General features: G+C 49.8%; 11 protein-coding genes across 11 annotated transcripts; 7 read left to right on the top strand and 4 right to left on the bottom strand.

Annotated features, from left to right (window-relative positions):
- Positions 1-81: 81 nt before the first annotated feature.
- On the top strand, positions 82-3,187 carry T310_1099 (uncharacterized protein; the record flags this gene model as incomplete). The annotated part of the gene is made up of 4 exons (XM_013476041.1): positions 82-1,741; positions 1,932-2,168; positions 2,421-2,461; positions 2,903-3,187. The coding sequence occupies 4 exons, from the start codon at positions 82-84 to the stop codon at positions 3,185-3,187; spliced, it is 2,223 nt and encodes a 740-aa protein (XP_013331495.1).
- Positions 3,188-4,188: 1,001 nt separating this feature from the next.
- T310_1098 (uncharacterized protein) lies at positions 4,189-5,800 on the bottom strand (the record flags this gene model as incomplete). The annotated part of the gene is made up of 3 exons (XM_013476040.1): positions 4,189-4,678; positions 4,826-4,911; positions 5,099-5,800. 3 exons carry the CDS (start codon positions 5,798-5,800, stop codon positions 4,189-4,191), a joined length of 1,278 nt encoding a protein of 425 aa, XP_013331494.1.
- A 691-nt stretch (positions 5,801-6,491) lies between these two features.
- Positions 6,492-7,451, top strand: T310_1097 (uncharacterized protein; the record flags this gene model as incomplete). The annotated part of the gene is made up of 2 exons (XM_013476039.1): positions 6,492-6,745; positions 6,842-7,451. The coding sequence occupies 2 exons, from the start codon at positions 6,492-6,494 to the stop codon at positions 7,449-7,451; spliced, it is 864 nt and encodes a 287-aa protein (XP_013331493.1).
- A 767-nt stretch (positions 7,452-8,218) lies between these two features.
- On the top strand, positions 8,219-9,622 carry T310_1096 (endo-beta-1,6-glucanase; the record flags this gene model as incomplete). The annotated part of the gene is made up of 4 exons (XM_013476038.1): positions 8,219-8,776; positions 8,826-9,020; positions 9,075-9,492; positions 9,558-9,622. The coding sequence occupies 4 exons, from the start codon at positions 8,219-8,221 to the stop codon at positions 9,620-9,622; spliced, it is 1,236 nt and encodes a 411-aa protein (XP_013331492.1).
- A 1,168-nt stretch (positions 9,623-10,790) lies between these two features.
- On the top strand, positions 10,791-12,741 carry T310_1095 (Aspartate transaminase; the record flags this gene model as incomplete). Its single annotated transcript, XM_013476037.1, has 5 exons — positions 10,791-11,921; positions 11,977-12,082; positions 12,138-12,193; positions 12,541-12,544; positions 12,716-12,741. 5 exons carry the CDS (start codon positions 10,791-10,793, stop codon positions 12,739-12,741), a joined length of 1,323 nt encoding a protein of 440 aa, XP_013331491.1.
- An 88-nt stretch (positions 12,742-12,829) lies between these two features.
- On the top strand, positions 12,830-14,512 carry T310_1094 (esterase P1-8LC; the record flags this gene model as incomplete). The annotated part of the gene is made up of 4 exons (XM_013476036.1): positions 12,830-13,348; positions 13,397-13,714; positions 13,783-14,034; positions 14,081-14,512. The coding sequence occupies 4 exons, from the start codon at positions 12,830-12,832 to the stop codon at positions 14,510-14,512; spliced, it is 1,521 nt and encodes a 506-aa protein (XP_013331490.1).
- A 297-nt stretch (positions 14,513-14,809) lies between these two features.
- T310_1093 (uncharacterized protein) lies at positions 14,810-16,049 on the bottom strand (the record flags this gene model as incomplete). The annotated part of the gene is made up of 5 exons (XM_013476035.1): positions 14,810-14,992; positions 15,059-15,277; positions 15,333-15,563; positions 15,615-15,781; positions 15,833-16,049. 5 exons carry the CDS (start codon positions 16,047-16,049, stop codon positions 14,810-14,812), a joined length of 1,017 nt encoding a protein of 338 aa, XP_013331489.1.
- A 648-nt stretch (positions 16,050-16,697) lies between these two features.
- On the top strand, positions 16,698-19,920 carry T310_1092 (uncharacterized protein; the record flags this gene model as incomplete). Its single annotated transcript, XM_013476034.1, has 8 exons — positions 16,698-17,383; positions 17,454-17,626; positions 17,669-17,907; positions 17,958-18,209; positions 18,377-18,414; positions 18,486-18,601; positions 18,660-19,677; positions 19,734-19,920. 8 exons carry the CDS (start codon positions 16,698-16,700, stop codon positions 19,918-19,920), a joined length of 2,709 nt encoding a protein of 902 aa, XP_013331488.1.
- Positions 19,921-21,023: 1,103 nt separating this feature from the next.
- On the top strand, positions 21,024-21,750 carry T310_1091 (Glucosamine 6-phosphate acetyltransferase; the record flags this gene model as incomplete). The annotated part of the gene is made up of 2 exons (XM_013476033.1): positions 21,024-21,602; positions 21,661-21,750. 2 exons carry the CDS (start codon positions 21,024-21,026, stop codon positions 21,748-21,750), a joined length of 669 nt encoding a protein of 222 aa, XP_013331487.1.
- A 1,152-nt stretch (positions 21,751-22,902) lies between these two features.
- T310_1090 (Ribosomal S30/ubiquitin fusion) lies at positions 22,903-23,825 on the bottom strand (the record flags this gene model as incomplete). The annotated part of the gene is made up of 5 exons (XM_013476032.1): positions 22,903-22,968; positions 23,045-23,149; positions 23,334-23,377; positions 23,493-23,621; positions 23,729-23,825. The coding sequence occupies 5 exons, from the start codon at positions 23,823-23,825 to the stop codon at positions 22,903-22,905; spliced, it is 441 nt and encodes a 146-aa protein (XP_013331486.1).
- A 776-nt stretch (positions 23,826-24,601) lies between these two features.
- T310_1089 (uncharacterized protein) lies at positions 24,602-25,855 on the bottom strand (the record flags this gene model as incomplete). The annotated part of the gene is made up of 4 exons (XM_013476031.1): positions 24,602-24,889; positions 25,044-25,187; positions 25,325-25,565; positions 25,782-25,855. 4 exons carry the CDS (start codon positions 25,853-25,855, stop codon positions 24,602-24,604), a joined length of 747 nt encoding a protein of 248 aa, XP_013331485.1.
- Positions 25,856-27,269: the final 1,414 nt, after the last annotated feature.

Raw genomic sequence — 27,269 nt, 5'->3', positions numbered from 1 at the left:
CAGCCTAGTGCAAAGACGCAAGGATCCCATGGAGCTCGACTGCGGAGAAGCGAGCCGGGAGCGGGTTCTCGTCGCGCTGCCATGTCATCGGTCTTCGTTCGCTATATCTGCTTTTTGGGGACCATCGGCGGTATGCTTTCGACCACGGCACGCCAAATCCACCAACATGGTAGAGACGTCATACAATGGTCAAACAATACCAAATCCCAGGGGCCAGAACTGATCACATCTTCAGCAAATAGCATGACCGACTTGTCTTACATGGAACCATGGACGTCGCAACGCTCGGCCATCACACAGCCCACGTCGGATTTATCAACCTTTCCCCGGTACTCTATGAGCCCATCTCGCATATCGTCGATCTCAGAAGCAAGAGCAGATCATGGGGGAAGTACTGCTCAACCATCGGCTTACGCTATCAGCGTGGGACCGGTCACTTATCCCTCGCGGACAGCTATGTCGACAACCTCGGAAGACACTGGGTTCACTAGGTCGACTTTGATTGTTACATCCTCTTCAACCTCAAATTCACCAGGGACGGTGGAAACGCCAACATCACAGCAAAGCTTCCTGGGCTCAGATGTGCAGGGTTATGTTCCCAGCTATTCTGTGCCAAACACAGATGTTGCCAGCATGGCGAAAACGACTAATGGGGGCTCCTACATGACGCCTATGGCTTTTACAAAACACCGCAATACGTCTCCTCACCTACCTGCAGAGATTACGGTTGTCACACCGCAAAATTCCGAGTCGACAATTCAATCGATACCAGAGAGCGCAGGAGACTCTTTATCTGGTTTGCAACCTACGACAAGTGAGGTAACGAATCATATAACTCAACCGAGCGCTGGCTCGAACAGGGTACAGAATGAGTCAGGTGCAGAATCACCTAGCGCGGGTTCTTCGGTATCTCTAGCAGACACCGCTGCACCCGGGACCTCCTCACTAGACATAGATCAAGTATCCACTGCAAGTCTAGTGCTTGGTTTGACCATTTCCAACGTCGGGGCTAGACCCACAGCCTCAACCAAAGACGGCGACCCAAGCATGGGGGACATTATCCTGGGTGGCAGCTACACGACAGATGCATCGGCACTCAAAAATACGACGCCCATTTCAACATTTCAGACTTACTGGCCAACAGTCCTCTCCACTGGCTCCTCTCCGGGGTCGATCGAGTCTATACACCCAGCAACATATAGCCACACCGGCAGACCAGCGCTGATAGATAGCTCGAGAACCAGAAGTCCGGTGAGCAGTCATCTTCCACTTCAGGCGGCGCAGATGACAGTGGCATCGCTGCGAAGGAGCTCCCTCGATGACGTACTCACAAGTTCAGACAGCAGCACAGTCACCGGCCAGACCTATGAAGGCGCCATTTCGCCCCTGGCTATAGCAACCGAGTTCGCCAAGCAGGATAGGGTGGAGTTGGGGACGTCAACAGGCTTCCAATCGCATACTGGATCCGGAATTAAGATGAAACTCGCTACAGAAGAGAGCGCACTCCGCTCATCGAGTAATGGGACAACGACTGCGAGCCTGAAGTCTGTCGTATCGGTCACACAATCACATACCACAAGCCGGCGATCAACTCTGAGCACGTCTTCTGCAGGATATGTGTCTTACATTACCACCGTTATTACGAGCACTGTTGTTGCTGGCGACATTATGGCGACATCTTCAACCAGTGCCTCATCAGTCGTAGGGGATACATCTGAATCGCACAAAGTGTTGAAGAATAGTATTGAGGTGGCGGGAGGGACCGTCGCTGGAGGCGCCTGTATCTTTATCGCCATCCTTGCGTGGGCGCGGCACTTGAGGAAACGGAGAGGCATCATCTGGATTGATCACTCATCGAGGCAAGACCAGTACCAGCGGGATCCCTGCCGTTCATATTTTTCGGCAGATTCTTGAAACGAGACTTTCGATAGAACCACCGGGAGCGTCAAAAACCATTGTTTCCGGTCTCATTTTCGATGCTCACTGGTTGCCCACGACAGTACCCTGGAATTTAATGTGCTGGCAGTCCGGCCATCTAAGGAAGGTCAGAACCGGCAAGATCATGTTCTCCGTTTTCTGCGTTTTTCCAACAGACATCATACCGGTTATTCTCTCGATAATCAGTGTATTCCACTGGAAAGACAATACTACTGGTCTGGGCAGGCTAGGTATGTCAAACGTCTGCGTTGGACAACCCTATGGTATATGTTCAGGCGACACTAGAAAGGTGTAGAGTTGCTTAATATAAATGAGGACCAGAAACGGTTATGCCCACAGCACCGGTTCATTGCCCCTAAGACGTGGCCTGCCTACATCTGTGCATGATATGTCTCTCATACCGGTTCTTTAACACTTTGTACCCAAACCTTTCGATAATCCGGTCGAAAAAAAAAAAATCAACTAACTAGTAATGTTGCTAGTCCTCATTGACAGAAGAGTCAGCTTGAAAGTCCTGGCTATCGTGAGAAGTGGTTTGAAGTTAAGTGAAAAGGAACAAATTTTAAAATTGATATCATAGGCTTTGCAATGAGGATCCTTGAGCGGGAATCTCCAGTATCTTGTTAAATAACTAGCCTTAACCTTGTTCAACCATTGGGATGTTGTTTCCTCAAGATTTTATCACAGTTTAACATCCGCCGTTGACCCTCAGCCACGACTCCACTCACTACCGAACATCGAACGTTCTCTCTTAAACGGAATGGGACAACTTAGCGGCAGGCAGACCCTACACCACTCAAATGCGATACCTATAAGTATGGCAGGAAGCAGGTCGAATCCAGGTACAAATTGACACACTTCATTAAGTTACCTCATATACTGATCAAGCGTCTGTCAAGTGGAATACACAGAGGTAGCAAGAGGAACCCCTCACAGGTAACAATAGCACTGACGACTATTTTAGATGAGAGAGATCAAGCAGTCGTTTATCAGTCCCCTGTCTCAATCGTCTATCCAGCTTTCAGACAGTGATGAGGATTTAAGCTCCGGGACCGAGTATGTTCCGTCTGACATCGACGAGGAAAAGGAGTATGAGAGGTTAGAAACTCAAACAAAAGAACCCATCAATGACGATTTGTTTGTCGATCCGTCTCTGGGGAGCCACACAGTCTCCTTTACTATGCAGGTGAGTGCACCGATAGTCAGCACTGATCCGGAACTTACAAGCAAATGTGAAGGCAATCCTTGACGGCTTCGGACCGATACGGATTTTGAAAAAGCATGACGGGGATTCCTTTGGTCGCAGCGAGTATACGGTGCTAGGTGTTATTCGAGTCTCCGAGCAAGACATGAGACGAAACTATCCCTCTTTGCTCAGACAGTTTGAGGAGTCAGAAAACAGAGAAGGAAGTCGTGCTACGGACAGGAGTTTATTCTCTGGGTCTGGTTTTTTGAGGTCAACATAACTAGACTAGGGACAAGAAATTAGCACCGGCTGGGATATCAATCAATACAATAGCACATTCGATTACTTGTGAAAAAACAACCTTTCAAAGCTGCTGTAATAGCGATCCCGTTTTAGAATCATGTACTTTGACTTGCATGGGCATTGTTGAGCAATTCCACCCTTCGTTGGCTGAAGCAATAAAGTAGAGGGTGTAAGCTGTGCATGTGTGGAAGAATAGGCTCAATTGACAATTAGAATGAAAAGTTATCCCTTTAGAAGGGACGTGGATAACAGACTCTGGGTATTACGCCAGATAGACAGGTTCGTGTATTGGAGACTCAAATGAGAATCAGACACTATGCATTTGCTGTCGATCATCCGTGTCCTCCGGCTGTTCCTTGAAGACGTAACTCCACCTGTTAAACCTCTTCCAGGTGCTTCCTAGCTCTGTTCTTTTGAGAGGTCCGGAGAAGGTGACGGCATTAATAGGAATGAGTAACAACTGTCCAGCTCTTAACTTCAACATCGTCACCGGAATGCTCTTCAAGGGAAGGGGCACAATATCAGGCAGCCAGGACTGAAGGTTCTTCCGACCTCTTAGGAGCTTTGAGGCCTGTATCAGGCCATCCTGTGACACATAGAAATACTCCCCAAAGGGGTCCCAGAGGTGTTCAAAGCCCCAGACGCGAGAGCGCGCACATGCACGCTCTGCATCGGAGAGGCCAGCGACGCCACTCACTGAAAGATCTATAGTGATCAATCCCGGCGTCGCTTTATTCCTACTGCTTTCCATGAGAAACCGGTTATGCCCGATAATCCAATGAACCAATCTTCGCTGGTGAGCTGAGGTTGGGCAGAACCTCTTCCGCCTGGCCTGTTGTGAATGGACCGTGAATTCGGGCTTTTACGAAAGCCAGTACATCCGCAGAGAGTTCCCGCATGGAGTCGACGAGAACATCGATTGTAGCACCTGGGTCTTTACTAGGGCCATGGATCCAATTATTGGCCCAATGTAACTTCTCCGGTACAAGCGTTGGGAGTACGGAGTGGACTTGAGTCATAGTTATCGGAGAATCCTCGTTACATTTTAGGGGATTATGCATTGAAGAACCAAGGACAGGTCTTTGAAGAGGTTTTCTGGGAGGTGAAAATTCGGTTTCGATATCCTCCACTGGCCAGCCCATTCTCCATGGAGGTGGAGGAGGACTGGAGAGGGCCCAATCATCCACGTCGGCCCTGGACATCTTCCGCGAGGCCAAAAGATTGTTGATTGGGGTAAATTGGATTGGATGGCTTGAGTTAGGTATTACAGCCTTCAGTCTCGATGACAAAGGGCGTCAGTGGCAGCGGACGATTTTCCTTTCGGAACTTGAGGCCCAATCCTCCTGCGACACTCTAAGAGTGATCCAGTCGCAAATCTTTGAGCAAGCCATATCTCACGGTAGATCTTTCTGCTCGGTTGTCATCCGAACACCAGACGACCTGAATGAGGTCTTATCCAAGTGGATTCGCAGCCGTGACTGGATCTATTAGCCATAGCGATCAGGGTCATATATGAAACGATCTAATGACTCTTCCTGGAATCCACTAATTTGCGCTCCCGACATTGAGGTTGTATGATACTGGCTTGTTCATGATAAACGCAGTCTCTTTATTATAGCCTCAGTAAAGCTACACTTGGTTACAACCCACCAGTGTATGATCTGGCCTTACAGAACGTTTTTCACTGACTGCGAGACACTTGGCAAACATGAAAACAACATGCGAGAAACGGGAAAAGCGACGGTGTTTCTGTGTGATCTGTGCCACTCTGTTGCACCGCATCATCTGCCGAAGAGCAACATCGAGCACCGACTGATATATCATTGGCCTACGGTTTCGAATAAGTTCCTTGAGGAGGCGAAATTGGCATATATGCCCTTGTCTGCCCGCCAAATTCTGGTCTACCGAGGTTCCTCGGTTCAGGAACAGTGGGATATTTGCAGATTTATGAGGTTGTCGCTCAGATGAGACAAGTCGTTTACGTCTGCAGAACTTGTACCATGGCTGAAGCGCATCAACCCAGAGTGAGACAGTTGAAGGGGTCGCAATTGTTACAACAAACCCTGGGAAACGAACGTGTAATTGTGGCGGAAATGTGACAATCAAGAGGCCTGATGGATTTTGCGCGACCTGCTTTGCCTTTAAAATCTCTGCGTCTGGTGTTTGCGTTAATGTTTGACTAGCTGTGGGATTTGGTCCTTCTTGACTCTCAGAAAGAATAACTGCTGGATATCTAAAGTGTGTGCGATCCGTGTTGACCAAGTTCAAATATGGATCAAGGAGCCTGATCATCATCAGAAAATACAAAACGTTGTGCAAATGATGCTTGTGAAGGTACAAAGTCTGCTGGCAGATACAAGACGTGGAAGCCATGTTTACATCTTCTGAAATTGACAGATGAACGCTGACTTCGTTTACTTACTAACTGGTACGCACTATATAGCACAATGAGTTTGATGTATTGTCTGGTTTTATGGCTCCGGACTAAGCGGCACCAAGAAACAGAGCTTCCCAGGATCAAGGGCCATTAGAAAGTCTAAGGCCATCTTGAATTTACCTGCTATGGAATCTTATCGGTGCTTACTCAGATATATATTTCTTTCTTCCCAATCTAACACTGGGAGACCGCCAAATCCTACGTGGTTCACAATCTGAAAGCGCGGTCATTGTGTCTGGGCCACAAATATGATCTCATATCATGGTAATGTTGGAGCTAATCCTGCCACATTGGTGTATACCCAGAACTCCGGTAGTTGGACTCATTCTACAAAGCAAGTGAGACGAGTTGAAGTTTGCATGAGGACGGCCAACTGACAAAAATTAATCTACTCGCACAATGGTATTAGATTCACCCGCGAGGAGAGGAGGCAGTTGTCAGCGGAGATCACGGTATCCCTTTCTTATGTGGTATCAGCGCTTCGAAACAACTTCTGCCTCAGGGCCTCCTACTCCTGTATCATGATTCCAAATAACTAACTAACGTAATCGGACACCGAGCTGCGCGGCCACCACCACGGCCACCCCCTATCATCAAATTTGTTGCACTTTATCAACGCACCACGCCATGGCTGATATATCAAAAGAAGGACGTATGCAATTGGCACTTGATGCCTATAAGAAAGGCCTTTTTTTTTCATCAAAAACCGCAGCTGCTAAAGCTTTTGACGTACCTCCAAGGACCTTTATGACACGTGTCAATGGGACTACTTCTCGCAAAGATTCAACAGCAAATTGTCGAAAACTGATACTGAAGAAACTACGCTTTCAGCATGGATTCTTGATATGGACCGACGTGGCTTACCTCCACGAATATCAACAGTACGCTATCTGGCGCAGTTATTGCTTTCTGCGCGGTTATCTTCATCGGAAGCTTCCATTGGAGAGAAATGGGTGAACCGGTTTATCAAGCGCCAGAAAGAACTTTGCTCCAAATACAGCCGAAAGTATGATTATCAACGGTGAAGATCCAGAGCTTATCAAGGGGTGGTTTCAACGGTTTCATGATACTATTCAAAAGTATGGGATCGTAGAGCAAGATATCTACAACATGGATGAAACTGGCTTCCAAATGGGTGTGATATCAACTGCCAAAGTTATCTGCGGATCAGAAACAAGAGAGAGTCATGCAAAGATTATACAACCTGGGAATCGTGAATGGGTTACTGCAATTGTAGCAGTAAATGCAACTGGATGGGCCTTACCTCTGCAGATTATTCTTGCCGCAAAGAACCATCAATCTCAATGGTATAAGGTTGTCCCAAAGGATTACCGAATCAGCGTTAGTGAGAATGGCTGGACAAATGATGAATTAGGCTTTGAATGGCTTCAGGAGATGTTTGAGAAACATACAGCTTCTCAAACTATTGGGAGATATCGCCTGTTGATTCTGGATGGTCACGGCAGTCATGCTACAGCAGAATTTGACAAGTTCTGTACAGAAAGGAATATTATTCCTTTATATATGCCACCACATTCGTCCCATCTGCTTCAACCACTTTTTAATTTATTTATAGAGATGGGATGAATGACCACCTTCGACGACGGAATAACGGCAAGGATGCCGCCGGAAAGAGTAGTGACGAATTTCCAGAAACAGGCGGTCCCCAACTTTAAGCAAGGTTGGCTTTGGGGCTAAAAGCAGGAAAAGCCACGATCTGAGATCGTGCCTGCGTGATTTGGGCGTGATTGGCTCTCCGGACTGGGGGCGGAATGCACATCATACTCGCTATGGCATAGAGCTCTTAAGCGACTGCGGATTGTTCGTATTTCCGGAATTGGTTCTTGAGCAGTGGCTAACCTTATTCCGTAGTCTCTACTATGGCGAGCTGCGGCTGAAAAGGAGGAATCCTGTAGCTGGCATTATGAATGATCAAATCAGTGAGTGATAGACCTGTCCTCTGTCATAACAGCAGAGTAGTTATTATAATTGATGTCTTGTATTGGCTGTGCTAACAGACCACGTGCCAAGTGCCGCTATACCCTCGCAGGCGACGTTGCATCGCGCAGATTGTCCCTCTAGCACAGCACTTTATTTCTGCAGATCCGATGCCACAGCCGCAGCTGAGCCCATATTTGGCACCAGCATAGTTACATCGCATCAGCCGCCTGCGGATCCTACTAGCCATGTGTATCCCCGCCCCGTCCCGTACAGCTCTGATGCCCACTAGGGAACCTTGATGGATCAGGGCTCTTATCTTCTGCGGCTATGATAATGATATTTAAGGCAGTCTATTCCCATCCGGCCATGGGTGCGCCCATTGCGTCTTCTTCATCCCTTGAGAGCCAGGAGAAATGAGGACTGTCACCACTCTCTCGACCCTTTGCGCCTTGTGCGGCCTGACGACCGCCTGGCTGCCCGGCATTCACAAGGACATCACCTCCGTCGACGGCCAAAATCACTTCAACACCTCCTCGGACAACAAGCGATGGCTCCCGGCCTCGGGCAAGATCCGCGGAGTCGACCTGGGATCCCTGTTTGTCACCGAGCCCTGGATGGCAAGCAATGCCTGGAGCTCCATGGGCTGCGGCAACGCGCCGTCCGAATTCGACTGCGTCATGAATCTGGGCCAGGATGCCGCCAACTCGGCCTTTAAGAACCACTGGAGCACGTGGATCACCAAGGACGACATCACCGAGATGCAGAGCTACGGCCTGAACACCATCCGCATTCCCGTCGGCTACTGGTTGAAGGAGGACATTGTCTACAAGGACAGCGAACACTTCCCCCAGGGCGGCCTGTCCTACCTGGAGCAGGTCTGCGGCTGGGCCAGTGACGCCGGCTTCTACATCATTATCGACCTGCACGGTGCCCCGGAAGCTCAGGTGCCTAAGAATGCCGACACGGGTCAGGTGAGCAGATTGTTTCTGTTGGTAATAATTACCTGTCTAACTTGTGTAGTACGCTCCCACCGCCGGTTTCTATGTCGACTACCAGTATGAGCGCGCCCTCGAGTTCCTCGAGTGGATGGCGACCAACATCCACACCAACAACAACTTCCGGAACGTTGGCATGCTGGAAATCGTCAACGAGCCGCTTCAGGATCCCAACCAGGTGGAAAGCATGCGGACCAGCTATTACCCGAACGCGTTCAAAGTAAGTCATCCCTCAGGATGACGCCACGAACAATGAATTAACAGCTCTTTCTAGCGAATCCGCGCCGCGGAACAGAAACTCGGCATCACGCCCAACAACTACATCCACATCCAGATGATGAACGAGAAATGGGGCTCGGGCGACCCGACGCAGGCGCTGACGGACAACTACTTCGCCGCGTACGACGACCACCGCTACCTGAAGTGGGACTCGAGCGTGCCCGTGTCCAAGGACAGCTACCTGAAAACGTCGTGCAACGACGACCGCGGCGGCAACTGGCCCACGATCGTGGGCGAGTTCTCGCTCAGCCCTCCGGACAACGTGCAGTGGACGTCGGACTGGGAACCGAACACGAACAAGGACTTTTACAAGAAGTGGTTCGCGGCGCAGGTCATGTCGTACGAGAAGCAGAACGGCTGGATCTTCTGGTCGTGGAAGACGGACCTGAACGACTACCGGTGGTCATACAAGCGTAAGTCAAAATCATTTGAACAATCGTGGTGTGCGAAAGTGCGGACACTAACTAACGTGTAACAGAGGCTGTCGAAGCGGGCGTTATCCCCAAGGACCTGAACTCGGTCTACAACATGGGTGCTTGCTGAACGCTCGTCAGGGTTGAGTAGAATATGTATATAAGAATAGCAAGGCTATAGAAAGAGGTGTACTGTACATACATACTACTAAACTGGACAGAGATAATAAATAGAATTCATGAGCCAGAATCTTTCTGATTCATTCATTCCTTTGGAACAGCTACAGAAGGGGATTACAAACAGACCTACATAGCCATATATATAAATAAGATTGAAGAGAATTTTTATTAAAAAGTAAATTTTTTATCAATCCCTATAAAATTAAGAATATACTATATTCGATCAAGAAAAAATCATAAACTTTGGGGTGCTTCCCGTAGCCGATGCTCTGCCGACGTGACCATTTGCGCTCGCAGACCTAAGATGATAACCTTGGAGGCGGAGGCTTGAGCAAAAGATTTGGCATGGTTGAAATACCGAGTACTGTCTACCACTCTTACCTAGTCTACATCCCTGCCAGCACGTGGCACGCTAAGAAAGTATGCATTGCGGATAACTGCTTACTTGCAGGAAATGACATCATATCATCGACTGGAGAAGAAAGAACATTAATTAATTAACATTGAACAATCTTTTATTTTTAGTATTTATTTATTTATTCCTGCCTTTAAGCAAACCTTCGAGGTCATTTTTTTGTCATCGCGAACCTGTTCTAGTCCTGTCGAAACAAATAGCCGCGACTTTCCAACTGCTTGAGTGGCGGTGGTGGAGGCAATGAATTTGTCTCGTTCCAGCACAATCAGCTTTTATTGTCTGCACTGTGGAATATTATTGCGACATAAACCTAGTAATGATAATTAATAATGAACTAATCGATTTAATTACGACTCATTTCTAAACAAAGAAAACAGGCAATCCAGTATACGGGGTAATGCCGACACTAAACCGTTCCAGGCAAAATACCGTCGATAAGCGACCCCGGCTCCACCCGGAAAACAGAGGAAGGAATCAACGAAACGAAAGAGATTTCCGACGATCAGTCACCGATATCGATGTCATGTCGAGATACTCCCTCCATGGCTATATAGACTGGCCCACACGCCCGCTCGCCCCTCGCCTCGCCTCTCTCGCCTCGCCCTTCTCGCCTTTGCGGCCACTTTGTTCGCCTCTGTTGCGCTGACGTCTTCGCATTCATTACCTGCAACATACTTACATTCTCGAAAGAATCGGAGACACCATGTTGATTGAATCCCAGACCCAGCCAGACAACAGCTCGAGCTCAAGCTCGCGCTCGCGCTTGGCGGGCCTGCCAGAAGCCGCTGTCGACGAAATCTTCGCCCTCAACCATGCCTATGCCACCGACACGCATCCGGACAAAGTCAGCCTAGGCATTGGCGTCTACCGCACCCCCGACGGCAAGCCGTGGCCGCTGCCCTCGGTGCAGAAGGTCGAGGAGGAGCTGCTGCACGAAAACGACCCCTTCCGCCACGAGTACCTGCCCATCGAGGGTGACCAGGTCTTTCTCGACCTGGCCCGCGACCTGATGTTTGGTTTCAAGCACGACAAGGCGCTCGAGACGCCCGCCGAGAAGGAAGCGAAGCGCCGCATCGCCTCCGTGCAGACCATCTCCGGCACCGGCGCCAACCACGTCGGCGCCGTGTTTCTCGCCCAGCACCTCAAGCCCAAGCACGTCTGGATCTCCAGCCCCTCGTGGCCCAACCACCAGACCATCTGGGACCTGCAGGGCGTGCCGCGGAAGAGCTACCCGTACTTTGACGCCGCGACGCGTTCGTTCGACTTCGAAGGCACCATGCGGACGTTGGAGGCCGAGGCCGAGGAAGGCGACGTGATCGTCCTGCACGCCTGCGCCCACAACCCCACGGGCATCGACCCGACCAAGGAGCAGTGGAAGGCCATCGCTGACCTCTGCCAGCGGAAGGGCCTCTTCCCGTTCTTCGACTCGGCCTACCAGGGCTTCGCGTCGGGTTCCGTGGACGAGGACGCCTGGGCGGTGCGGTACTTCTTCAACCTGGAGCCGCGCATGGAGATGTGCGTGGCGCAGAGCTTCTCCAAGAACTTTGGCCTGTACGGTCAGCGCGTGGGGGCGTTCCACCTCGTGACGAACGGCGAGACGGACCAGCAGCTCGTCGCCAAGAACCTGTGCCATATCATCCGCGGCGAGTACTCGATGGCGCCGCGGGCCGGCAGCACGATCGTGAAGCGGATCCTGGGCGATGAGCAGCTGCGCGCGGCCTGGCAGCGAGACTTGGACGTCATGAGCTCGCGGATTAAGAAGATGCGGCGGGCGCTGTATGACGAGTTGGTGCGGCTGAAGACGCCGGGGAACTGGGAGCACATCATCAATCAGGTAATAAAATAATAGAATAACTTACTTGTAGATTACCTGCTAACGAGAACCACAGAACGGAATGTTCTCCTACACCGGCCTCACGCTGCGACAGGTGCTGGCCCTGAGGGAGCAGTACCACATCTACCTGCTTAAGTCGGGCCGGGCGTCGATCAGTGGATGTAAGTGACCTTTCTTGACTTAATACTTAGAAGCTAAGCTAAGGTGACATCTCAGTGAGCGACAACAACGTCGCCTATGTGGCGAAGGCGATTGATGATGTTGTCCGGACGGTAATTTGATCTATCAACCTAGATCAGGTGGCTGCACACGTGACGAGCCACCACCTATGAATAGGTATATATACCCAGCATTACTATCATGCGATGCGATAGACAATCAGGGCGGTAGCAGGAGTTCTGGTTGGTTGGTCTACTGTCTGTACATACATGCTCACTAGATATATATATATCTCTATATACATATGTATTTTTATTAATTGCGCTGGAATTTCTACGACCTCGTAACCTCAAATTTATATGAGCCAGCTCATTAGCCTTTCAGGTTATCTCATCATAAGCTAGCTACCTACCTAGCCACCTATGTAGGTAGGTAGCTATTAGTGCTGCAAGAGGTGCAGTGGGGTAAGTACCTAGGTACTCTTGTTCCAGCTCGGAGTTGTCTCCGTGAGGGGTAAGCAAGCCCAAACTTCCTTTCTAGGCAAGTTGAGGATTCATCCCGTCTCTTGCGTGGATGGGTGGTTGCTCCGCGATAAAGAGAATATAGATAAGAAAGATAAACCTAGATGATTATAGGCATTATAGGTATTATTGTTATTTGAATTGCATTAAATTGCACGAGTAGATTGTCTTTCTTGCAACTGCGCATGAAAGTAGCTAACTATCAACTATTACTCGACGATTGCTACCATGGCCACGACGACGACGACTTCTGACCTGCACGCCCTCCGCCCCGTCGATCTCTACCAGCCTCTCCACAACAGCATCCCAGAGGAACTGCTCCCCCGCTTTGACCCCGTCTACGTCGAGTACTACAACAAATACAACGCCGGACGTCTGCACACCCACGAGGTGCCGATCGAGGAGTACCGCAAAAACCCAGCCAAATACACCATCTCGTACGGCCGTGCTGCCGGACCGGATGTCTATCGCATCACGGAGCAGAAATGCCCCGTAGACGGCGACGAGATCACAGTGCGCATCTTCGAGCCGAAGCCGCCAGAAGACGGCAATAAAAAGAGGGCCGCTTATATCAACTTCCACGGCGGCGGCTGGGTGTTTGGTGACCTGTCTAAAGATCACGACTTTTGCAAGCGCATTGTCCACGCCCTCGATGGCGATCTCGTCGCGTTCGATGTCGACTACCGTCTGGCTCCGGAGCATAAATTCCCCATTCCTGTCGACGACTGTTGGGCGGCCTTTAACTGGGTGAGCACACGTTCCTCCTCAGTAACTATCACGAACTGACAAATCCAGGTCCGAACCCAAAAAGCGGAGGAATTCAACCTCGATCCAAACCGCCTCGCCGTCGGCGGCATATCGGCCGGAGGGCATCTCGCCGCCGTAGTCGGCCAGCTCTGTCGCAACGCCAATATCCCCCTGGCCTTCCAGTTGCTGACCGTGCCTGTGTGCGATCTCCACAGCGTGTTTACGCCCGAAGGAGAGTTCGACCGCGACAACTGCCCGTACGGGTCCTACCGAGAGATGGAATTCGCGCCCGCGCTTCCCATGGCGCGCATGGCGTTCTTCCATCGACATTTCTTGGAATGTCCGCGTCCGCCAAAGTCTGAGGATGTCAGTAGACAGGATATCTAACACTTCTTGTTGAGAATTGTTGAGAATTTCCCGCTGACTGACGACAGGACTGGAAGATATCGCCCAATCTGTCGACGAATTTCTCCAACCTGGCTCCAGCCCTGGTCTTCACAGCCGAGCTGGATCCTCTGCGCGACGAAGGGGAGACGTATGCGGCAAAGATGAAGGCAGCCGGCTCGCCGGTCGAATTGATCCGTGTTCCTGGCGTGCCGCACACCTTTGCGCATTTGGACGCTATCTTGGACGCCGGCAAGATGTATAATGAGAAAGTTATCGAGGCGCTCAAAAAGTATCTGCGGGTGTAATAATAGAACGGGAGAATACTGCACATATTGTTCAAACTAGACTGTTAAAGAAGAGTTGAGTAGTGCTTGCTTCGCTGAGCCTAGGAAATACAGAAAAGTCAAACGCGAGCAAGGTTCTCCTACCCAACCCATGGAAAAGGGGTGTAGCGCCACAGGAATCTCTCTATTTCGAGTTCCTCCTCATACTGATCCCCCCAAGCGCCCTTCGAAAGAGTGCTTCCCAATGGGGCACGTTATAGGTAAACCACATGGTCTTGGTGAATTCCCAGTATTCCGGCTTGAAACCCGCACACTCCCAGTCGATGATGCCGCTAAGACGTCCGCCTTCGACGAGCAGGTTGCTATCGTGCAGATCAGAATGCGTAAAGTACGACCGGTGATCCTGACGAAGGCTCTGGAACTTGTCGCCAAAGAACTCTGCAGCGGTGCAATCATGATGGCTCCTCAACAGATTGTAAAAGTCGGCTTCTGAGCTGCATGGGCCCCCACGCCCTGTTGGGATACGGTGGTCAACCATTGGACCTCCTAATGTATCTGCGAACAGATATGGCGTCTTGTTTGGTATTGTCCGTAGCTGAGCAATACAAGCACCCAGATCATCAGCAAAGCGATCACGCTCAGCGTATGACATTAGATGGAATACATCATGAAGCGACTGCCCGCGTAGATGTGTCAAAGCTATATAAGATTTTCCTGGTATTCCCAGACATCAACTAGGCGCGGGGCTGGGACAGATGTATATTGCTCTACTAGTTTCAGAGCATTTGGCTCATTTTGAGGAGAGCGGACACAATGCTTGATAACTAACCCAAAAGGCACCACTTGGACACCAGGAGACCGTGAAGGCCCGTAAAGATAGCGTCCAACTTTCATTAGTAACAGATAGCATTGTATGCGGGCCCAAAGCGGTATCCAGAGCCATAGCTGATAGAAAGTCCTTCGGATAGTTGGACTGAGAAGGTCTTCAATACATTGTCAACCATTAATGTACTGCACAGGCAAGTAACTCGATTATTACCTGAGTCCGTGGCCAGTCGCGTGCTATTTTATCCTCAATGGAGAATAGATGTAAGGCGGTGGCAAGTCGATAATGGACGTCGAAAAGAAAGCTGCTTGGAAGAGGGAGTGCATTCTTATCCGGTAAGACTGTAAAGAAATGCATGGGGACTTGAGGCTCGGATCCATCTCCAAGGAATAAACCTGAGCATTCCTCGGGATATGATTTTTGCAGACAGCACTATAAGGAAAGGTTTTTAGTGATCTTTTCAGTCTCATACTTCGCCATGACTCACCCTAATGGGCTGGAATGGGTTTTCTGGCTCAGACTCAGCTGTCCACTGTCCCTGCACCTGGGCCAGAGTTCTCATGGTTACATGGCCTGCACGGAAAGCCCTGTGGACACTTGGCGATAGTAGCCAAACATTTTGAAGAATGGATATGTCATTCTTGCTGCAGAGTACATCCCGCAGGCGGCCGATATATGAGGGAGTCAAGAATGATTCAAGGATGGCGTATAGACGTCCCTGAATCAATTTTAGCTCAATTTTTAAAGTTTGATGCCACGGAAAGCTCACCTCTTCTTCCGATTCCAGATTGTGAAGCAGAGACGGTGGAATCACATACGCAGTTTCCACGGTCGATTTTTCAGGGCCATGTTCATTCTTGGTAATGAAGCAGCGAGGCCCATCTCTACTGCGAACCAGAGTGCTGATGTACTTTGGGATCTTATCAAATTTTGTCACTGTATCTCGTTAGTGCATGAAACCAATGCCTGCCTTCATTGATCACTCACGCCTTGTTATCAGCTTTCTCAAGTCCCGCTTAAAATGACGCAGGCTGCTTTCCGTATCGTCCTCAGCACCATCGCTCTGACTGACTCTCGAAAGCAAATACCGCGCAGCGCGCTCCGAGTCGACCGCGCTCTCAACAAAATGCTTCAGGAGAAGATGCTCAGTCGGCGTAAGGTCCGCGGAAGAGATAAGATCCAAGGCGGTCTGTGTAGTAGCCATTACTGAAAGTGCGCGCGTTATGGAAACCACATTGAAAGTTCCAGAGCAACTACAAATAGCAGTTCCACGGGCTTAATTGAAAAAGGCTTGCTTTTTCGTAGAGGAAAGGGGATGAAGGCATTCCATCTATTGCTCATCGGAGGAATATGGCAATGAATAAACAAAGGTAGGTTTCAAAACAGTTTCGAAAAGAGTCCGGCCTCAGTTGATGATGACGCAAAAATAGCAAGTCTGACATTACGATTCAAGTGCAGCAGCCAAATTATTGTTGTTAGGTGCCTGAGGAAGTGTTGCCCATTGCAATGTGATGTTGTCTTCGGCATTGGTTGTCGCTTCTGGGGTAGTTCTACCCTTCAGCTGATACTGAGGCTCTAGGCACGTATATCAGCAACAAGTCGGACATTGAAGCAAACTAACACTGGAACTGAGTGACCTTGGCTTGCTGCTGTCGACAACAGTAAATCATGTCTTGATGTTTGCTACCAGGCTTCGGTTCACGGCTCCTTCCGTCCCTGGACGGCCGCTTTACTGTGTCACGTGAGGGAGCGCAAGATTCGAGAAGAACTGATGCTGCCCAGCTTATCAAAGATCCAGGTCGATGTTGAGCTCCTCCTTTGTCCCCGACATGGCATGCTTCACTTCCACACCATGCCTGACTCCCTGACCGCTGCCCGCACCGACGGCAAGGCGCATCTCCTGCTCGCCGCCTCGGGCTCCGTCGCGACAATCAAGCTGCCGGACATAGTCCGCGCACTGTCCCACCACCCCAACCTGTCCATCCGCATCATCCTGACTTCCTCCGCAAAGCGCTTCCTCGCTGGTCAGTCCCAGGAGCAGCCAACGGTGTCCTCCCTGCTCGAGTTCCCCAATGTAGACGCCGTCTACGACGACGACTCGGAATGGGGCCCGGAGCCCTGGCGGCGCGGGGCCGAGATCCTGCACATCGAGCTGCGGCGGTGGGCGGACCTTCTCGTGATTGCGCCCTTGTCTGCCAACACGCTGGCGAAAGTGGTGGCGGGAATGGCAGACAATCTACTCACCAGCGTCGTCCGTGCTTGGGACACGACGGGCAAGATAGACGGCGTCCACAAGAAGATCCTCGTTGCGCCAGCGATGAACACGGCCATGTGGCAGCACCCGGTGACGGGGCAGCAAGTGCGGGTGCTGCAGGAGGACTGGCGCTGGTTTGAGGTGCTGCCGCCGCAGGAGAAGACGCTGATGTGCGGCGACACCGGGTCGGGAGCGATGATGGAGTGGACACAGATTGTGAGAATCATCGAAGAGAGGTTGGAGCTGGGAAATGCAGAAGCAAATGGTGTTGCAGCAGTCGCAAAGTGAGGGTTTTTATGTAGAACAGGACAATCTAATATTTATGCTATATTTCATTATTACCTTTGGGCCAAGTAATCTCTTTTGCCAGCTTTCTTGTGATTCTCCGAAAACTAATATTTTTGGCTTTGGATATTCAGATACAGTAGCGACAGGAATCCTCGATCATAGTTCAGACCTCGATTATAAGGCAGCCAGTCCAATTGACATTTTGGCCTGGTTCGAACTAGGCTTACTGTCATCAAGCCGTATGCTCCTAAGGCTGGCATGGTCTTCTTGAAGCTATATAGATTCTTGTTTTTGTATATGGCAAAGGGAATCGGTAGCTGGGGCATTTTGTTACAATACCGTACAGGTTTCGTCAGGCCTTCTGGTGCGTGCGTACTGTCATTTTGGTTACCCCGATACCCGACGCCGGGAAGATCCGGCGGCGACGTTTTTGTCGCCAATTCCCCAGCTCCGTTTGTTTTCTCTGTCTGAAGCTCCTCTCCCTTCTGAAAGCTGTGCCCGTGGCATTGCCTCCCCCAGGGTATCGGTATCAGATCACCTGCAATTGCACTGGCCTGTTGAGAACAGCAGACTCCGGCCGGCTCCTCCACCATGTCCGCCTCGTCGTCTCGGGCCGCGGTGCGGTCGATGGCCTCTCTCTCACATGCTGCGTCGGCAGCCTCCAAGTCCAGCTCCCCCGCAGCTGCCCTGCTGGCCGTCTCCCCCACCCTCTCGCTCAATTGCCGCCGCAGTTTCAATCGCCGACAGTTCCAAGGCCTGTCGCAGGTCGCCCGTCTCCAGTCTCTGCAGTCTAGCAGGACTTTTGCTACCACGGCCAAGATGGTACGTATGCTTCTCTGTGTCCAGAAGCACCGTTCGCTGACGATCATGATTCCGATTAGGCTTCGACGAACACTCGAATTGAGACTGATGCCTTTGGCGAAATCGAGGTCGGTGCTAGGCGCTGAGATTTTGGGAATTCGGTCATCGTTGCTAAACCCGTGCGATAGGTCCCCGCAGACAAGTACTGGGGTGCCCAGACACAGCGGTAGGTGGACAGATGTCTTAATTGACATGTACGTCGGTATCGAAGGATCTGGATGCTGACTCGCGGCGCAGCTCGCTGGGCAACTTCAAGATCAACCAGCCGGGGGACCGCATGCCCGCGCCGATCGTCAAGGCGTTTGGTATTCTTAAGGGTGCCGCTGCAACTGTTAACATGAGATATGGCCTTGGTAAGCGTTCTCGCGAAGTCTGTATTCGCGGGTCGAGACTAATGTTCTCGTTTTCCAGACCCCAAGATTGGAGAGGCGATCAAGCAAGCCGCTGCAGAGGTCGCTTCCCTCAAGCTGATCGACCACTTCCCGCTGGTCGTCTGGCAGACCGGTTCCGGCACCCAGTCCAACATGAACGCCAACGAGGTCATTTCCAACCGTGCCATTGAGATTCTGGGAGGGAAAATGGGAAGCAAGAAGCCGGTCCACCCCAATGACCACGTGAACATGTCTGCTTCGTCCAACGACTCCTTCCCAACGGTCATGCACATCGCTGCCGTCCTCGAGATTGAAGGGTCTTTGCTGCCGTCTCTGAAGAGCCTGCGCAATGCCCTCCAGGAGAAGGTCGTGCAGTTTGAGAAGATCATCAAGATCGGCCGTACTCACCTCCAGGACGCTACGCCCCTGACTCTTGGCCAGGAGTTCTCGGGATACGTCGCTCAGCTCGACCGCAACATCGAGCGGGTTCAGAACACGCTTCCTCACCTCCGCCTCATTGCTCAGGGTGGAACCGCCGTCGGTACCGGTCTGAACACCTTCAAGGGCTTTGACGAGCAGGTTGCCGAAGAGATTAGCAAACTGGCTGGCACCGAGTTCAAGACTGCGCCCAACAAGTTCGAAGCTCTGGCTGCCCATGATGCCATTGTCGAGGCCTCTGGCGCTCTGAACACTCTGGCTGGCTCTCTCTTCAAGATCGCCCAGGACATTCGTTACCTGGGTTCGGGCCCTCGCTGCGGTCTGGGCGAGCTTCTGCTGCCGGAAAACGAGCCGGGCTCCTCGATCATGCCGGGCAAGGTCAACCCCACCCAGTGCGAGTCTCTGACCATGGTGTGCGCCCAGGTGATGGGCAACCACGTCGCTACCACCATCGGAGGCATGAACGGACAGTTCGAATTGAACGTCTTCAAGCCCGTTATGATCCGCAACCTGCTGCACAGCATCCGCATCCTGTCGGACGGCATGGCCAGCTTCGAGAAGAACCTGGTTCACGGCCTTCAGGCCGATGAGAAGAGAATCAGCTCTCTTCTTCACGAGAGGTGAGTTCTATTGGTCGTCGTCGTTGATTCGTTCCTATATACTGATTTTGGCACAGTCTCATGCTCGTGACCTGCCTCAACCCTGTGATCGGCTACGACATGGCCTCGAAGGTGGCCAAGAACGCGCACAAGAAGGGCACCACCCTGAAGGAGAGTGCCATGGAGCTCAAGGCTCTGAGCGAGGAGGACTTTGACAAGTATGTCCGTCCGGAGCTGATGATCAGCCCGAAGGAGAAGAAATAAATGGTGTGAATTTTGAAGAGTCTGTTCTTCGGTGTGCATGTCTGTCGAAATAGATTTGGCGCTGAGCATCCAAATGTACCTATATAGCATCTGCCTTGCAGATATGTAGTACCATTCTAGAATATATATCACTATGTTCTATTTGACATTGGATTGTCTCTTCTGGTTCTTCACTTGGCCCTGACTTAATATGAGCTGACATCCAGTTAATAATAACCCAAAAAAAACTATCCAGGGTACTTTTACCCTGACTCTCAACCCTAAAAACTCTGAATTACCCCTTTACCCAACACTGACTGAGGGGTATTAGGAAATATATATATTGGAAGCTAGGGCCAGTAAATATGAATCTACAATAATCATCTACGCTGGTCTACTATTGGCCATGGCCTTGAAGAATAGCTAATAGAAGGAGCAATAAAAATAGCACCGTTATATGCTAAATCACTCCTGGATTAGCCCCAATACTTAAGACCAGCGCTATGTGATGTAATTACTACGGAGTATAATATGTGCAATGAAGTCTTCAAATTGACAGCGCAGATGCTTGTCCACATGCACAAACAGAACAGGGAAAAAAAAAAGAAAGAAGGAAAGAAAGAAGAAAAATACTGAAAAATATCTTTGACCAATGGTGACGAGATACAGGTTTTTGGAAGCTTCTAGTGTTCCATTCGTTTTGCTGCGCGGCTGTGCTGACATGTCTTAGTCCGAGGCCCAAAATAGAAGCCGCCAGGAACGTGCGCTGGCCGGAGTCCAGACAGCAGTTCGACTATTTATGATCTATTGCAAGCTAAGCTCTCAACTCCCGCATTGACCTGGAAACACTCTTCCTTATTCTCTTCAGTCTTTCAGTTCCAGGGCCTTCTTGTTTTCTATTTAAATTCTAATCCATTCGTTGCTACTGCATCTTGGAATAAATAGCTACTAGCTGAACTACCGACTCCTCGGCATCCTTCATTCACCAGGACAAACCGCTCACCGCCCATTGCTATCTATCAACCATCATTTCCTCCAGTTCGTTGCTTCCAATTCTTCAAGGGAGCAGTAATACGCGATAAACGAGACCCTTCAGTTCAATCCAATCCTGCGTACGACACAAAATGACGGACGTCCTGTCAGCCCCCGCTGCCACCACTCTGAACCAACAGGCCCCTGCTACGACGGTTAACGAGACCACTGTTGAGAATGGTGTCCCTGTTGTGCCTTCTGCGAACGATTCTACAATCGTGAGCAACGAGAAGCCTGCGGCCGTCGCCCCTCCCTCATCGGCCGATGACGAGCCCCTCTTCTCTCCGTCTCTCATCTCGCCCGATGTCCTGTCCGCCCTACCGGAAGGCTATACGGCACGGCCACTGCGTCGGTCAGACTACCACCGGGGCTACCTGGACGTGCTGCGGGTGCTGACGACCGTCGGGGACATCTCGTACGACCAGTGGGACGAACGCTACAACTTCATGATGCGACGGAATGACGAGTACTATCTGCTCGTGATATGCGACGGCAGCGGCCGCATCGTCGGTACGGGAAGTTTGATCGTGGAACGCAAGTTCATCCACGAATTGGGACTTGTCGGCCATATCGAGGACATTGCTGTCGCGAAGGATCAGCAGGGCAAGAAGTTGGGACTGCGGATCATCCAGGCTCTCGATTACGTTGCGGCCAAAGTCGGTTGCTATAAGGTGGGAGAATTGGTAGTCTGATTTGTGAAGTTCCTTGCTGACCTGTCTTTTCTTCTAGAGCATCCTCGACTGTTCCGAGATGAACGAGGGCTTCTACCTCAAGTGCGGGTTCAAGCGTGCTGGTCTTGAGATGGCCCACTATTACTGAACCTAGCCACAGTTGAAAGAATTGTCTTTTCAGCTGCGATGCCCTTGCTTCTCAGCGAAAACCTCCCGCACGATTTGTTGGAAATTCGTCAAACATTTTGCATAATAATGAACTTCCTTTCGAAAACGAGGGATCGTGATTTTGCAATACCTCGAGAAGGCTCACAGTTGAAGAGAGGTTGGCGCGACGGTGATTCCTACCTGTCGTAATTGATATCACGATAACCCTCTCATAATCATGCACGGCAGGAGGCGATTTAACTATCTCAAGGTAATTCTGGAAGTGCTCTACTAATAGACTTGTTACCATCCTGGATTGTGGCATTCGGGTGATGCGATGCCTTTTTTTTTTCTGTTTTGTTTAGGATGGGTCTTACAGTATTGTGTTTCTTCCTCGTTCTTCTACGCCTTATCACTGCTGTTCATCACATATCACATGGAGTGGAATAGAGCAGGGACGGGAATGAGCGGTGGAGTTGGAGCGAAACAGAATTACATTATCCCTCTCGAGGCTGGTGACTCGGGAGAGAAGAGAGAAGAGAACACAATAACAATGCAATAGAGTACTTATTTACTTAGTTAGAGTATATTAATGAAAGGAAGGGCTTGCTTTGGTACTTGTTCGTTGTCTTGGCAGATCTCGGTAATTCATTTCATGTTATGAAACCTTTCTCTTAAAAGAGTAATTGCTAGCAAATTTCCCCTAAAGAAAATTGAGAAGTCGATTTCCATGAAAAGAAAGAATGAATTAAGGAATGAATTAAGTGCAACTGCACGACTTATCCGAACGAATGAACCAAGGAATGAATGAAAAAGAGTACACAGTACAGTCTGGCATGATCATCCTTGATTCATTCCCGTAGTTCAAATCAAACCCTCGTAATACCTATTACCCATGCCCATTGAAATCCATTTCTTTTCTCCCATTCGAACCGTTCGCCACCCGTTACCCGTATCCTCTTTGACATGAATATGACCAATTTATCAAGGTATCAAGGCATCAATCAAGGTATCAATCGCATGTGTACATCATGAACCATTCATTCTGATTTTTTGAGTTGTTTATCGACCACCGTTCATGAAATACCTTCGTTCAAGACCTTCGACAATGGGTACGGTATAGGTATGGGTATTTATGAGCTGGGGTTGGGGTTCATCTAGTTTGGAAGAAAGAAAACATAATTAGCGTATATCCATTGACATAAATAAGTCGCCTTTCCTATCATCATATGTACGATTGATATTGTCCGGCTTTTTTTATGTATTGGGAGAATTTGAGACTGGACCGAACATACCTTCCTCTTCCCACCAGTCAGAGTAACGTTGACGAAACGGCGGGTGTACACGAGACGCTTTTTCGCGCGGCCCTTGGGGGACTTCTTCTTGTCTTGCTTGTCGACCTTTACATCGGAGAAAAAAAATCCGTCAGCAAACAAAAATAAAATTCCTTGGAAGAATGGAAACAAAAATATAAACACTCCCTCTCTCTCGCAGCAATGAATGAAGGGTAGATTCAAAGTTCACGACAGAAAGAAAAGTCGAATGGGATAGAGCAGCAAAGCTGTTAAGAAAAATAAAACACACCTTAGGAGTAGCAGCCTTGACCTTACCGGCACGGGCGAGGGATCCTAGGGTTTAGAGAAAACGTCAGAATAAATAAAATCTAGCTAATTTCGATGGATGGACAGTTTGGACAGTTCGTTAGATAAGGTAGATAATGTAATGAATTTCACTAGGTAGTACTCGCCGTGGACCTTTCCCATATTTGCGAGTTCCTTAGACTTTGTCTTTTCTTTTTTTTTTTCGATAGAGATGGATGTGATGATGATGAGGTTAATGTCGTTGTCAACAGAGTGGATGCTGTTGCTCGATCTGTCAGTAGTAGCAGTATTATGTTAACTCTGTAGGGAAGTCGGTGGTGTAAGAAGGAGCGCAGGAATCGACTCTTGTGGGACTGTGAGGAGGTTGGGTGGACCGACCAGAACTGATTGGGTTAGTTCTAGCTGTGGAAAAATGGTGCTGGTTGGTTGAGGCGCTCGCTTTGACGGCGGCTGACGCACTCACTGGTAACAACATAATTATCCCAGGCATAAAATTACATTAAACTGTATAACTAACCTCGCAGAGAGGATTGCTATAAATACAGGGATCTTGAAGACGAAGAGACCCGTTTTAAGAACAGAGAGAGTTCAAGCTTTTTTATGCGCCTACCGTCTCTGTGCCCTTTTTCTCCAGAGGCTGGTCTTAGTATGTGCCTTTCTGCATTTACAGACAAAAATAGTATAGTTCCAGGGCTGATACCCTAAAGATATACGAAGTGCCTCAATAATCTACATTTGCAGAAGATACCATAGCATCATCCTCCGTTTAGCCCATAGGACAATTCAATTTAATTTAAATTGGCGAAATGCCCTTGTATGGTCCTTTTGGCCGGTGGCTAGCTTCGCAGCATGGCCTTCATCGCTACTAGCATATCTCAGACGCGGTTTTCCCTAGCGCTCAGGATATTCGACAGTTATTATCGGAAACAGGTCGAGGAATGATAACAGAATATTGCGTGACATTAGACTGGATACAAGGCTATATGCCCGTTAATCTACCGGCCAGAGCCAAGCTATCATGTCACATCTATCCACGACTGGAAACCCAGCATGGTCGCGCCGAGCCAAACGGCCCTGCTAGACGTAGACGGGAATAATCATCTGCGCGAACCCATCGCTCATATGCCCAATATTTTCTTTGTATTTTGGAAACAATCCAGCTCCAGCTCCAGAAACAGTAAAACCCAGCATGGAAACCGTAGAGTTCTCCGCCACTCCCACCAACACAGTCGATCCTCCCCTGTACTTCATCTAACGAGACCGAGCGGTGACCTTGGGAGGAGCGCCCTTCACACCCTGCTTGCTCTGGATACGCTGGACCTTGCCCTGAGCAGCCTGGGCCGCCTGCTTGGCCTTCTCCGCCTTCTTCCTGCTCTCCGCGGCAGCCTTCTTCTCCTTGGCGTCCTTGATGGCCTGCTGACGAGCGGCAGCACGGGCCTCGGGGCGCATGCTTCGTCGCTCCCTGATCACGTCGAGGGAGGCACCGACAATAGCACGCTGGGACTTGATGACACGGCGGGTACGCTTCTTGGCAACTTCCTGTATATTGCATATATCCGTCAGCATGTGCCCCCATATCCCATCCGCGCATCCCCCAAGTCACGATTTTTCTTTATTTCTGTTCGATTCCCCCGACATAACCTCCTCCAACTCATAGAAATAGAAATTCCTGAAAGAGATAGGGTGTACTGACTTCAGAGATACCCTTCCTGTGCTGGCGACGGTACAGGACGGTCCAAGCTATCCGGCGAGGGTTCTTGCGCTGCAGGAAGAGAGACTCGGACTTTCCATTCTGGAAGCGGAAGATCTTGCTGTCGCCACGGACGTACAGCTTACCCTGTATGACACGAAAAATTGTATGTTAACTTCATCCTCTCAATTGTCGCGACAGGCGCAAGTTGCAATTTTGCGTGGCGACCCGTTTTCGTCACTCCCTCGGTCGGGGCGGACTGCGGCGCGCAGGATAAAACGTACCTTGCCAGGGTAGATCTTCTGGCCGCTGAAGGTGTCGTCGTAGGTACGCATCTTGAATGCTGCCGATGCGTAGCCGGTCGAGACGAGATCTGGTCGTTGGGCGTTGAGTGGTTGAGTCGAGACGTCTTGCGGTGCACCGATCTTGGATGATACAATTGTGGTGCGGATCAGCCTCGCTAATTGTGGGACACGTGACCGCCGCTGCCCTTGGCCGCGCCTCCCCTTTCCGACTTCTCTGCGCCTACAACAAAAATCCTCGACGTGCTACTCACCACTCAACAACGACCTGTATTCGCACAATTATTGTCTATTGAGTTGGGATAATGCATCTTCATTTCTTAGTCTTTGTGTTTCCACTCAACGGCACAATTGACTATTCATGGCAGACTGCGTATCGACTACGAAGAATCAAGTGAAAATAGAGAAAACAAATCTTTATTTTCCAGCGCTTACCTACAGAGAATTCTTTTTTCTTAATACGAGAAACCAGAGATAGAAAACATATGCGGATTTTTCACCAACATATTCCATGGAGAAGTTGTCGCTTACTATTCGCTCCCGCCGGTTTTAGCAGGAAGTCTCCTACATTGCATATAGCCAATTGTCGGCTTGCCTTGGCGACTCTTTGATGAACTACTTCGGGGCTGCGACTAATATTGTGAGTTATCGACACGAAATCTTTCCCTGTCTAAGGTCTGTGATATGCCAAGCAGGGCTCTGAGGGCCTCTATATCACATAAAAAGAGATCCTCCTCGAGGAGCCTGTAGGATAGTAACGTTAAATTCTATTTATAGAGAGCAATCATAATAAGAACCAGTAAACCTCGCTCGTATTCCGCACTCAGGGAAATTTCAACGCCGGATAAATATAGATGAATGTTTAAGCCCTCAGACCTCGACCTTCTCTTCCAGTTGATTGCGTATGGGTACCCTCTTTTACCACCTGATTGCATTGCAAGCAGCCTCACGATTGAACCTTATCCTTCTGTACACTATTAGGTCATGGCGTGAGTCCTCGTCCACTCCCTTGCTGTTTGTATTGCTGCTGGCTCGTCCTCCTTCCACCTCTGCGCAACATCGTTCGCAAGGGGATCGTCTGGATTGGGAGCTCCAAGCAAAGCCTGGATCGAAAGAAGAATAGTGCGGATCTGTAAAGCAGGAGACCAATTGTCTTCACTAATGTCAGCAGCGGAAGTCCTCAGAATCCTAATCATCGACATCACAGACGTACTCTTCAATACATCCAGACAGATCCGACCTAGCCGATCGATGTTCGGGTGATAGATCTTGGTCAGGAAACGGATTTTCGGAGGAGTCATCGGGTAATCTTCAGGCAAAAATAACTCGAGTCGAAAGATACCGCCTGCTGGGATGTCAGCCACCTTTGAACGCCATCAAGATGGTCGCGTGAGCAGGTGCTTTCACCTTCGTACGGAGATTGAGCAGGTCCATGGATGGTGACATCAAAATACCGCAGGTTGTCCTCATGAGGTACAGCGGTGATTCCTGGCACACTACCCAAAGGATGGTTAATGAACGAGGTGCTTTCTTTGACACGTGCTTTCAGTCTGCAGAGTCACTCACGGTTCTGCCATGAGACGTTCAGTCTCTTTGACTATTCTCTTTGGCAAGGCCATCTTCGTAGCCTTTGACAAATGTCTTGGATGATGCGATAACCTGTATTACCCGCTATTACTGGAAACAATTCAGAATCCGCCGTGGCCTGGGTTCTATGACACAGTGCAGCTAGGGCGGGGATGTACGGACTTCGATAGAATCAGCTCCAGACGCACGAAATTAGAATGAAAAACGACAGCAATGAAGATGACCTGCTGTCAATCTTTGATTGACAGTCGGTTATCATAAAGAAACAAAATCGCTGGGCACAGCCTTGGCTATGACAACGTAACCTACAGCTAATTTGCTGCTCAGAAAGAGGGGCATC

The sequence above is a fragment of the Rasamsonia emersonii genome (assembly GCF_000968595.1).
Source record: "Rasamsonia emersonii CBS 393.64 chromosome Unknown ctg1118621759975, whole genome shotgun sequence".
Classification (NCBI taxonomy): Eukaryota; Fungi; Ascomycota; class Eurotiomycetes; order Eurotiales; family Trichocomaceae; genus Rasamsonia; species Rasamsonia emersonii.
Note: the sequence above shows the minus strand (reverse complement) of the source record. Positions and strands in the feature narration are given on the sequence as shown.